Source organism: Mercenaria mercenaria, chromosome 9 (assembly GCF_021730395.1).
Source record: "Mercenaria mercenaria strain notata chromosome 9, MADL_Memer_1, whole genome shotgun sequence".
NCBI lineage: Eukaryota > Metazoa > Mollusca > Bivalvia > Venerida > Veneridae > Mercenaria > Mercenaria mercenaria.
In genome coordinates this window covers 22,978,354-22,991,631 of record NC_069369.1, presented here as the reverse complement: position 1 = coordinate 22,991,631, position 13,278 = coordinate 22,978,354, and the positions used below count along the sequence as shown (strand labels likewise).

The 13,278-nt window shown below is 33.9% G+C and overlaps 1 protein-coding gene across 2 annotated transcripts; it reads right to left on the bottom strand.

The window, feature by feature from the left end:
* Nucleotides 1-5,678: 5,678 nt before the first annotated feature.
* On the bottom strand, nt 5,679-12,193 carry LOC123546702 (uncharacterized). Of its 2 annotated transcripts, none has more exons than XM_045333189.2 (7): nt 12,067-12,193; nt 10,238-10,293; nt 9,236-9,428; nt 8,773-8,800; nt 8,012-8,224; nt 7,310-7,422; nt 5,679-6,620 (listed from the first exon to the last, which is right to left on the bottom strand). In XM_045333189.2, the coding sequence occupies exons 1-7, from the start codon at nt 12,139-12,141 to the stop codon at nt 6,471-6,473; spliced, it is 828 nt and encodes a 275-aa protein (XP_045189124.2). In that variant the 5' UTR covers nt 12,142-12,193; the 3' UTR covers nt 5,679-6,470. The 2 variants fall into 2 exon arrangements, with proteins under 2 accessions (XP_045189124.2, XP_045189125.2); XM_045333190.2 differs by lacking the exon at nt 12,067-12,193 and adding an exon at nt 10,933-11,066.
* Nucleotides 12,194-13,278: the final 1,085 nt, after the last annotated feature.

Genomic DNA, 13,278 nt, shown 5'->3' with positions numbered 1-13,278 from the left:
GACCGACTTTCTTAATATTTTAGCATCAGTTCGACATTTGATACATGTAGCTCACATTTCTCAGGTGAGCGATCCAGGGTCGTTATGATCCTCTTGTTATAGTTTAGTGTTTGTATGGATATATTCTACAGAGGTCAAACGGTACTTGTGTTGAATATTTCTGAGCAATAGAAGGAAAACTCATCAGTCTGCAATGAACAGCTTTGAGGAACAACACCCATGCGGTTTATTAATGTGACAGTGTCATTCTATGGTAAGAAGGTTTTACTATGAAGTAAATGTCAGTCTATCTTTCTGTTTGACATATTCCAGTGTTACATACTGGTTACTGAGATAAGTTTTCTTTTAAATTCAAGTTTGTAATATTTATTTTCTACTTTTTATTATTTTGTTATTAAGTTTTGTTATTAAGCAATAACATTGAATTTATATACATGATATGAATATCAAACAATTAGTAGTTCAGTCAACTTCCTATGAATATAAAGTTCTACTGTTTCTATTTGTACCATATCCAATACCCATTATAACTGAACAATGACTGTTGTTGAAATATACGCTAGATCCATTGTTTCTCATTTCCATGTCATTCCTCTTGCACTGTATGTGTTCACTTTAATAAATTGATTTCAGTCGTGATGATATCAAATTTTGCTCGGTGCTCATGGATAGTTCAATTTGTCATCGTAACGACTTTTATCATATTTGTAAACCGTTTCGTTTCTTGCCATTAATTTAGGACTGAATGACAATTTCGTAGTGTATTTTTTATTTCTGTAGATACGTGGGCATGTTTGAAATATGTATATCAAAATTTTATCTTAGATGGAGCGTTGGTCAGTGTCGATTTACCAAGAAGGTAGGTCAGTGTACTTGATCAATGTTTAAGGTGCAGCCATGCGTTTTAGAAATAAACGGGGATCCTAACATCACCTCATTAAAAACATACTTTTATTGCAAAGATTGGTAAATCGCTAAATCACCAAAAGTTATGTACAACGATATTCAATTTATAAATTACAGAAACGTGTGTTTGTTTTATTAAACGATTCTGATCTTTACCAGGGTGTCCCTTAGTTGTACATTATAATGTGGTAATAATGGATTAACGGGATATCAATGAAAGTGGGCGACATGGACATACGATTAGCTCTGTGTAAGATCTAGTGAGCATGCTTTGTTATGCTAATGTTCGACATAACTGAGACCAAAGAGCTATAAAAAAATGAATACTGAAAGATCTGTCAAGTACATATACTGATATAGCACCGACCAGTTACGCAAAAGAGAAACAACTTTCAAAAGAGTCTTCTTGGGTTTATATATTGCGATAGCTGATTCTCATCTTGCTATTGCATTTGCAATTTTGTGCACAGAAAGCAAAGTTAAAAAGCCTCCATGGGATTCGATAGCTTCCGACCTTTCAGTATTATTTAAACAAAAAGAAGTACAAATGTTATTTCATTCGGTTATTTGCAGTAATCGAAAAACCATTTCTGCTAATATACATTAATAGCTAGTATAACGGTACGAAATAAGGAAAATCCGATTATCGGCAATAGGCTTCACGTCACATGCTATTCTAGTTATAGCGTTCAATAATTTGAGAATTGATTCACATTTAGTTCCAAATGACAGTGATCATATAGAGATTAATTAGATGGACTGATCGCGTCACAGATATAATATGTGCTGAACTTTTATAATAAAGTCGAGCAAAACAGGAAAGAAAATAGCAGACTAGGTTTATGGGAGGTACTGAAAAGTGCAACCCCTCTCACGCAGCCAACCCCTCCTTCCTACCGCCGACTTTAGCGGAATTCTATCATATGTAAAAATCAATTTTCACTCCAAGATCCAAAAGGACCAGAAAATATAACAGAGCAAAGCCTCGGAATGGATACACTTTTTCTGCAACTTACTGGATAAATTTAAGAAAGGCAGTAACCTAATATTCTTTTAATTTGAATTCGAAAACAAAACATTTATACACGTTCAAATGCTTATAAAAATGCCAAAGCATATCGAAATATGTAAGTTAGGAGTACAAACATAAACTATATGATATCAACATACACAGTATTTTAACAGTGCATTTTCTTAATTACTTTTAAAGGTCGAAACTCTGCCTGAATTAGTTTTCAAGATGAAGCCGTATAACTTGAACGATTTTGCAGGCTTATTCAATGATTATCAAGATTGAGTTAATATACAAAATGAATATAATCCTTATAACATCAGAATAACTGGTGCAGTTATATGAGGTAGTTTTATTGGTAAATAAACACTGAACATGCATCGTAAATTTGAGAATAAGTTAGAAAAAACTCCTTTCTGAGCTTAGGAAAAGAGGTTGTGCCATTGAGTTAGTATTTTTGCACCCTTATGTATTTGACTGCTGTAAAATATATCATTTCTGATGACAAAAACTGGTCATCTTATTCATGAGGCCAACAGAGCAGCCCATGTGATGTAGTTATTTTCGTCCTTTTGTATGCTTCGCTGCCATTAGAATACGGTTTTTCGTTGCTTAGACGACTGCTTGAAAAGTAGTTAGATTTGTAACAATGTGTTTTGCTGGCGTTAGAACACGGCTTTTGCTGTTTAACTCAGTCTTTGTTTGGACGATTTTGCTTAAATTAATTTATCTTAATCTTTCATAATAGGAATAAGGAATCATGACACAACAGCAGTTGAATCTCTTAACGTATCTACAATAAATATTTAGTATCTAGATGTAATTACAGGAAGAGATCATTTTATATATGCATCGATCCCGAAATTAATGCCAGAGGTTAATCAATTATTAGCGTAAATGAAAGTGTCTCTAATTTGAATGAGGTGTTTTTTTTGATATATTTTGCTACACCGAATGCATGTGTGTAAACATCAAATCAATAAATGAGCCGCACCATGAGAAAACCAACATAGTGCGTTTGCGACCAGCATTGATCCAGACCAGCCTGCGCAACCGCGCAGTCTGGTCAGGATCCATGCTGTTCACTTTCAAAGCCTTTTGCAATTAGGGAAACCGTAAGCGAACAGCATGGATCCTATCCAGACTGCGCGGAAGCGCAGGATTGACTGGATCTATGCTGGTCGCAAACGCACTATGTTGGTTTTCTCATGGTGCGGCTCAAATATCCGTGTGCATTTCCTTTTACTGAGTATGCATATATTTGTTTCGTATTTGATGCTTTACAACTTTTAAAACGTCGAGGTGCGAGTTTATGCCACATAAACAAGCATAAACAGTTACCATACACTATTAAGTACAGAAATTTAAACTAGTGATGACCACTAGGCTGAGGAATGAATTTGCTTATTTGTAAAGTAACGGCAAGTGTCCTGGAAAAGAAATAACAAAAAATAATCTTTAATAAATATGTTTGCCATAAGTTTTGACATGACTGATCTGTCTTAGAAACTGCCTTTGGAATATTTTTCAATACGAATGTATTTTACCAGTGTTTTAACAACATAACTGTCAAGTTTATTACACATATCATCCATTTGCAAGGTAGGTATAATAATGGTTTAAATGTCTACATATTCATTTTTGTTGATCGTTACTTTTCCTTTTCATTACAGCAATATTTTGTCTATGCATGACATATACGCACATTAGAAAACTTACAAAAATAATCGTTTTTATATAAAACTGGATATTAGGAAACACATTTGTTGATAAGGACTTTACTCAAGAGTTTAGACAATAAAAGTGCGAAAATCGTTGAAGAAGACTCATATTTTCAATGGACATAAGGAACAATTTTAAAATTTACAAATAAAATGCCGCATCTCGTCTGCCTGGGTAGTCTAACGTTCACTTGTTAGAAAATTAAAATGTTGTATCTCTATATTTTCACTTTAAGTTTAAATAACAACTTGTCGTATTTTGTAAAGTTCAGATTCCATCAGTTATGTGAAAGCTTTAGCTGTTACTAAATAAAAAGTATCTAATCTCAAAGTGTTGCAAAATTAAGCTGGCTTCCGCTTTAACATGTTTAGAAAAGACACATCAGGTTTGAAAAAAAGTTGCTTTTTTCAAAAATGACTGTACTATTTTGAAACATTTCAAACAAGATTTTGAAATTTTGATAAAAAATACTTACAGCAATTACTCTTGAAAATTTTTGCTTCATTCACGGAAACACAATATTCAAGAAATCATTACTAAAACCCTGCAGTTATGACAAACAGTTTCTAGCAGGAAATTTGTTATGCCTTGATATGAATTAAGGCAGATGTATATTGGTCAATTGGGAGGAAAAGAGTTAATATGATGTGAGACGATACTGTAACTCTGTAACGAAACAGGAAGCGGAAATTAATCTGAATATCACATTCTCTTGTTTCTTTGTTCTTTCTTGATGTTTGATTAGACAATATAATGTTCAATTTTAACAAACGATTAAGTTTTATGTTTTTAAAATCTTCTAGATATGAAAACTATAACAGAATCCAAAATACCGAGTGACTATAACAAATTTACTTATAGTTGTAGGATATTGGCAAGTTCAAATCGTAACCGTTTCCGACATCAAGTAAGCGATCTATTAAGTAAGGATGCCAATATTTTTTTTTTTAAAAACTTCTCTACCCGATCATTTTTGTGTTTCACATAACGTGCCTTTGCGCGTGAATACGACATTCGGCAGTCGGGGACTTAATTTTATGTATACTGTTCTATAATATTGGAATATGGTGGAAATATAGAGTGTGAGCATTGTTGACAAACTACTGTTTTAAGCACACCAGCGTTGTTTTTCAACTGACCGTTCCAAGGCGTTGCCAAACTACGTTCCTTTATTTTACGTTTTGAGCTTTCTGTCTTCACTATGTATGTTTAAGGGTGTTCGTTGTTCCTGTTTAGAAGTGTTTACAATAAATCTGAATTTTTTTCTGAAAATGTCTGTAAATCGGATTTTTTCCAGCTTTTAAAATGGGATGTTTTATTTACCATGATATGAATCTCAAACCAAGACAAAAAGATAGTAAAACACAAAAGTAACACAAATATGCCTTTAAATTTGTTATAAAAAATTGATTGTTTTCCGCCCGGAAAAAAATCCAGCCCGCCAAATTATTGGAAAAATGTCCGATTGGATTTCTAAAAATTGGAAAAATCCAATTGGACAATTTTTTTAATCATCTTTTTTGTACATAAGAAAATTAGAAATAATGCAAAACTATATCATTTATTGCTCCTTGGCTCCTAAACTACCATCCAAGCTAAAACAAAGTTTCTAAGTCACTTAGAAATGGTAGTGAAGTTTGCCAAAATCCTGGTTTTGCAAGAGATATCCTGGTGGCTGTTCTATATGCTTTTCTTTGTTCATGTATTTATCATGTTCTAAACTATGCATTGCTGCAGTGTTACGGTTTAAAGAGACTGTTTTGTTTGAATGTTGCATTAACATGAATCAGAGTATATCACATATCGGATCTGTTGAGAAATACTTTCAGTTGCAGAGAAGAATGATGAAAGAAAGAAAATGAAATGATTAACCCCTGTCCCTGATGCCCTTTCTTCTGCAATTAGTTGAACGTAATTGCGGAAAGCTTATATTGAACTCAGAACGTTTTAAATGCAAGGGTAATAAAATACTGTTTGTATATAGCTTTGTTATCGCGGGGCTGAAGACGAATAAAGTAAAACACTTTCAGTGTTGATATTAAGTTTGAATAAATATAATTAACCAGTAATTCTGAGTAACTAAGAAGACCATCATAAGTTTAACACTTGCATTAATAAAAAAAGTTCTGTTAAACTTCTACTAGCATAATCGTCTTGATCATGCTTAAATCTAATCAAAATGAAATTGCAAATAATGCATGTAATTTGCACGTAATCTTATAATAAGAGCATAGACAACTGCTTGTGCCAACATTGATTTGTACTGCACTTTTGTCAAATTCCTTTCCTTCTATGTACTTATTTAAAGCAGATATTAATAACATATATTCTCTCATTGTATATTATATTTCTTGTAACTTTCGGAAATCATCCTATTTCAAATTATACACCATAAGTCAAAAATAATTAATATCAAGAGGTAGAAGCGACGTGTAAAAATGCATTGTAAATTCAGTGGGTGGGGTACAAATTCAACAATTGAAATAAATTAAATATTTTTTTCCTGGAAAAGTGTAAATACATGTATAAATACTTGAAATGTCCGATTGCCTTGTTTAATGACATGATATCCGATATTATAAGCAATTTTACTGAATTTTTCAGACATTATTCAGCACTATTATTTTCGTAATCGGTCGCCATATTGATGACGTCATTTCCGGATCTAGTCGCAGTTCTCAGAAGAGATACATACATATTGTTGCTTTTCTCTAGACCAAGGAATAATTTGGTATATGTGGCTATATTTCTCAACTACTTTCGAACGGGATTAAAAATGGCAGTGGACTACGCTTGCGAGGAACCGCATTTGAGGTCGTCATTGAACAGTTTAACCCCTGGGAATGGGGTTTAGGACATTATCAAAGCTGACGATGGTTTTGCACGTGGTTGTTAGTGTATTTGGAATCTGCTGGTTGAAAGGTGTTCCAAACAAGAGCTGATCAAACGCCGCCGCGTCTATTTCTACCAGTACATGTACCTGAAATAAACGTATAGTTTACCATAAATTTTGATGAGAAGCCAACATAATTATATTCAATGGCAACGACTTTCTAGGTCATTTCTGCTGTATTTCGCAAGACTTTCTTAAAATAATATATATATAGCTCCTCTCCTGCAGTTTGATTATTTGAACACCATAAAAATTGTTACCAGATTTGCCGTAGTAAGAGAGATGTTTGAAAACTCATATAGTGATAGTAATAATAGTTATGTTTGAAAATGTGTTCTTAATACAAATGAGAAAATATGTTGGTATGTACCACGGCAATTTGATACAACTTTTATAATAAATTAGCCACAATACAATTTTAAAGTACTGTAATGTTTTTAATTTTAAGTTAAAAATACATGAAACACCTATCCGAATAAATGTTATAAATGATAACATGGTAAGAAAAGCATTACTTAATCAGTATTCAAATTTTGACAAATATTGGAGAAAACATATGGAAAATAAGATTCAACAAGGCATGTATATTTCATAATTATGTTTATGACAAAAATATGGCAGACACATTGTAAACAAAGGCATCATGGGCATTTAACGTGTTTTTCTTCTGCTGATGTACAGCAAGATTTTATTATAAACTTTAAAGGTTAACAGGAACTTTGGCAAGTAGTCGTGCGAAAAGGAAAGCTCTATGATACAAATTTAACTGTCAGTACCGTTCTTTCGCCGAGTGTTTTGAATACTTCTGTCGGAACACCAGATTTCCTAGTCTGAAACACCAGCTCCGCCTCTTGTTTCCAAATAGACAGTATTTCCGCCGCACTTTTGTCTACAACAGAGTTCAGAATGAAACAAGAGTTTACATGTGTAAAATGATTCATGTTTGTGTGTGTCTAGCTGTCTCTGTGCGTGCGTGCGTGCATGTGTGTGTGTTCGGGTTTAACGTCTTTTTCAACAATTTTCAGTCATATAAACGACGGTGTTTACTTGTAGCAGTGAGCACAATGCCCAACTTTATAGTGCTGCCTCACTGGAATATCACGCCGTAGACACGTGACATGATATCCCGACTAGTCACATTTGTTGACACAAGGCTGACCAGTCCTAGCACTATCCGCTTAATGCTAAGTGCCAAGCGAGGAAGCAACTTGTACCACGTTTACGTCTTCTGTATGACGCGGCCTGGGATCGAACCCACGACCTCCCGCAATCGAAGCAGGGCTACCGAGGCGGTTATAAAATGCTTCATGGTCTTCTCTCTAAACAGGTACTGATTATGTAAAGAAAGTGATTTTTATTTTCTGAGAACATTCCAAGTGGTCAAAACACTGGATGTACGGTAAAATACTTTGCTTTCATGTAGCGGTAAGCTGCAAAATAATCAATGTAAGCGCAGATACATATTACTTTTAACTTACCACCGAAATTAATGTTAAATTCACACCAAAGAGCTTCCAGGGTGTTTTTAAGAGTATTTCCTTTAAGTACAGCCAAGGCAGGATCAACTCCAAGAACTTGTCTAGCAAATCTGTCGTAGTATACGAGAGGTTCAGATTCGTACCGGAAAGTACTGGAGCGTACTAATGATCGAAGACGACTTTCTAATTCTATACTGTCAAGGACATCAACCACTGGAAGTAACATTCTATAGAGATAAGTTATAGAACCAAAAAAGTACTTCAGGCCATCATTATAGAATAATTCCGTACAAAACAGCTGATCCGTAAAACACGTATAAAATTTCTAATAAAAAGTTAGCGATATTTGTTTTAAGAGACAATATATAATTATCAAATGAAGAAATATTTAGAATTAAAAAAAATGGTTTCAACTCATTCATTTGTACATGGAGGATATTTAATTTTCCAAAATGGCTGCCAACAACAAAAAGCAACAAAACCCGCGAACGTACTACTTAAAAAGTAAACGTTGAAATTTTGATTTTTTAATTTTTCAAATATTTATGTGCATAAAGTATTGCATAAAAGTATGTATATGTAATAACTAAAATATTCTCCAGTGTATAGCCTTCGTACTAAGAATTCGAAATCTATGTTTTCAAACAATCTGATAGTATTTTACTTTCATAACTTGATGTTTCATTTTCATTTCCCCAGAAATATTTACAAAAATATGAATAAAATGTTTATACAACACCAATGGCTTCCTTTGAACTCACCAACAATAACCCTAGTCTCCCCAACAATCTGAAATCCGAAAAATTCATTAAATATTAAAAGTCAAAGCACGGTCATAATTTTTCAAAGTTCAGACAGTTATTGCATGCGTTGAATTAATTAAGAAATAATTTATAGCAAAACAGTGCTTTATCACTATTTATACACGATGGTTGGTTATACGTCGGGCGTAATAATTTCACGACCTTCCACATGCCAGCCTGGTGACTTGAATAAATTCTTCATCCCAAACCAGGGTTCAAACCAACAGCAGTAAGGGGCAAGGGAATTGATATGAGGGATCTTAACAACTCTACCATGGAGGCCCTTCATCTTATTTCTAAACTGGCTGCAAGTATAATATCAAAATTTACGACATCGACTTTGTTAATCTAACGGAATGGTAAGTATTGCAACCAACCAAACGTTTGCACATTCGGTTTAAAACTATTTAAAAACGTTTACCTTGAATTTAAGAAAGCACTTAACATGCTTTTTGGAATTACTCTGAGGTGTTGCTTTACACAGGGTATTCTCAATCAGTTCCAAGCTCTTTCTACTGTCTACACTGTTCTGTTTATTAACTTTCGCATTTCCTATATTAATCGTAATCAAGTACCGTTTCGTAGTGTTCAGACTTTGAGTACCATCAATATTACTGAAATAGTCAAAAGACCAAACAAGATTAATGTTAGACTCTAATTTTTACTTCTGTAAAAATGTGTCATGTAATACAATCCTCGAGCTCAATTGAAAAAAAAAATACTCAGGGTAGAATACTTATAAAGTGGCCAACCAATCATAAAATTGGCCTTGGCAATAAGTGAAACTGTCTTTGACCTTTCGTTTAGAACGACTATATTAAGCCGGGAACCAGCCAACCCTGCCTCACTGGAAAATTTGTAGAGTTCTACTCTTCCAGAATGGAGGTAGAATTAGTAGTTACTAGAGATACCCTAGTCCTAAAGCTGAACCAAAGTTTAGTTGATATTAATCCTTCTTCGTTTGTAATAAGAAATGTTAATTTGATTGTGAATGTTCGCTTCCTAACTTATTAATAACTAATTTATGCGGGTTCGAGAGTCTGCTGTAAGGCTAGCAAACCAGATTTTGTATTTATGATTTATATTGGCGGAAGAATGGCCAAAATTCATCAGCAACCAACCATGGTCGATTGTTGAACAGTCGCAACAGGCCAAGGCGTCACCACCTGCTTATAATTAGTGTTCTAAGGCATTGTATCATCCCAATGTTTGTTGGACACGAGTCGGTGAGGGAAATGCCAGCGACAACATACTGTACACTCCGTAAGCAAAGGGAGATTTTGATTGACTTGTATCAGTAGGCAATAGGAAAATTAGATATTAGAGTAGAGATTTGGGTCTTTCAGTAGAATGTTTCCTTAACATTTAGTTCCAAAATAAAGCTTTTATACATGTGTTTAAGAAAGTATATTATGTTACTTACATCAAAGCCACCAGCGACAACACGAGGAAGGCGAGTTTCATTCTGAATCTAAGTTTCTGAAATATCGATTATGAGTGAAATTAAAAAAAAACATCAGAAGCACAAATTCACATACTGGATAATATTACTACATGGTTTCATGACTCTAGGTGAAACCTTCTTTTAAGATATAAGCAGAAAAATCTGTCGTTAACGTAATACTTCTGAATTTACATTTTTACTTAAACAATATTGTCAATTAATGCTTTTTAATGTAACACCTTTGTAAATTACATCACGGTTCGTCAAGTCATATACAGTAGATTCTCTCTATTAAGGGCACCCAACGGTCTGACCAAAAGTGGCCTTAATAGTGGTCTGGCCTTAATAGTGAATTTGAGATTTCGCGTATTACTGACCGGTCAACAACCATTGTACTATGAGGTCATAATGATGTTTCTTGATATAACCATGTAGTGTTATACTTAAATTCCCTCATTTATATGTTTGATTTGGATGTGGAGTTTGATCTTAATCCATTTTTTGGATCCATTATGTACATGTAGAGTGTCATAATTTTCTATGTTCAATAAAGTCAATTAGGCCTACAAACCAAATTAAAGAACAAAAATCCCCTGCATAATCGACACAATTATCGTATCATTCAATACAATGGATTTCTTTTTTGAGATCAAAAAGGTTAAAATGATACTTACATGAGGATAACTGCTGCTAATTGCTCAACAATTAATGTTTTCACAACAAAATTGACAAAATAATTTCAGCATTTCATCATGAATCTGTAAACACTTCAATTCGCTCTTATATTTGAATAACAAGCGTACAGGCGATACCGATTAAGTGTATTTTTTTTTTAAATCTTGTTTAAAATACACATGTATTGATCGATGTATCTGGTTGTAAATTGCCCGAGGCAGGGGATCATTTACACTCCGTTAAATGAACAAGGTCAATGTGTTAAATAAACAAAGGATGTCTGGTTCCATCTTTTTGTCTGTCCTTAATTACGGTCAGTTAGCACATAGTAAATAAGCAGTTTGTTCCACAAAAAGTGGCCGCAATGCCGCATTAGCAACGTGCCCGCTGTACTGGCCAATATTTATAATGAATAAAGAACATAATTTGAAATTTGAGAATTTATTTTATACTTTGAAAAAGTGGCTGCAATTTCGGCGTGCCCGTTGTTTTGGCGTGCCCGTATTAGAATGTATTAATCTAACTAGAATGTTGTAACTGTCTTCAGTACTTATATAGGCTAAAATGCATAAATGTGAACTGGTTTTAAATTTTATTTTGATCGATTCATTCCTTTTAGAATTAAATGTCAAACAGTCAATTTTTGTAATTTTCCCCATACCTTAAATATACCAAATAGCAAGTTTTTTTTATTTCATAATCAATCCTATCATGACATATCAATTCTTCCTTAGAATATATTTGAACGGACCAGTTTTTATGATTTTCCTGCACTGATGAAATTGTGAAAATCTAAAATAACTTTCTAAAATAAATTGTGTAGCTTTTAATACTTCACACAAAAGTTCATATTTCTACTGCTCATTTTACATATTTTCTAATTTATACTAGTATGTCCGCTGTTATTTTTTTATTAAAAGGGATTCCAACACCTTTTTTCATCTTCTACATTTACAATTTCTGACTCTTCATTGTGATTATTTTGATCTGTAACATCACTTGTTTTCAGACTGTAAATGTTAAATTATATCTATTTATTCTTATGCACTATATGGTATAATACACAAAACTTTGAGTTACACATAAAATTTCCTAGTAAGAAAATGGTAAAATCTAAGAAAATCTTACTTTACCTGTTGGAAATAGTCCTTTCGATATTGGGAGCACATTAACTTTCGATATTGGGAGAACATTAACACGAGACACATGAACGAGGAAAACTGATTAATGGTACATTTTTAAATGCTTTGACGCCTCAGGGGATAATGAAAACTGCATTTCTTTCATCATATTAAATCGTTAAAATTCACAAATTTACGACCCTATGTACGGTAAAAACAATAAGTGTGTGAAGTTGGCGAGAAGTTCGACATTCGACATTGAACATTCGATCTCAGAACGACATTGGACATTTGAAGCGTGAAGTTGGCAATAAGTTAAACTTTCGACATTGAACATTCGATCTCAGAACGACATTGGACATTCGATACCAGAACGACATTGGACATTCGATTTCAGAACGACATTCGACATTCGATACCAGATCGACATTGAACATTCGATTTCAGAACAACATTCGACATTCGATACCAGATCGACATTGGACATTCGATTTAAGAAAAACATTAGACATTCGATTCGATCCATTGCTTCGATTCAACGACATTGGACATTCGATTTCAGAACGACATTGGACATTCGTACAATCTTTGACATCGATTCAAACCCGACATTGGACATTCGATACCAGATCGACATTGACATTCGATTTCAAACGACATTGACATTCGATTCAGAACGACATTGGACATTTCGATACCAGATCTACATTCGGACATTCGATTTCAAACGACATTGGACATTCGATTTCAGAACGATATTAGATACCAAAACGATACCAAAACGACATTGGACATTCGATTTCAGAACGACATTGGACATTCGATTCCAGAACGACATTGGACATTTGATACCAGATCGACATTCGGACATTCGATTTCAGAACGACATTGCGACATTCGATACAGAACGACATTGGACATTGATACAGATCTACATTCGACATTCGATTTCAGAACGACTTGGACATTCGATTTCAGAACGACATTGGACATTCGATTTCAGAACGACATTGGACATTCGATTTCAGAACGACATTGGACATTTGATACCAGATCGACATTGGACATTCGATTTCAGAACGACATTCGACATTCGATACCAGAACGACATTGGACATTTGATACCAGATCTACATTCGACATTCGATTTCAGAACGACATTGGACATTCGATACCAGAACGACATTGGACATTTGAAGCGTGAAGTTGGCAATAAGTTAAACT

Coding starts and splice junctions, on each gene's coding strand:
- LOC123546702 (XM_045333189.2), bottom strand. CDS start 12,141: ATGTGTCTCGTGTTAATGTTCTCCCAATATCGAAAGTTAATGTGCTCC. Junction 10,294..12,066: donor GAAAGGACTATTTCCAACAG/GTAAAGTAAGAT, acceptor TCGATATTTCAG/AAACTTAGATTCAGAATGAA. Junction 9,429..10,237: donor TTGTCGCTGGTGGCTTTGAT/GTAAGTAACATA, acceptor TGACTATTTCAG/TAATATTGATGGTACTCAAA.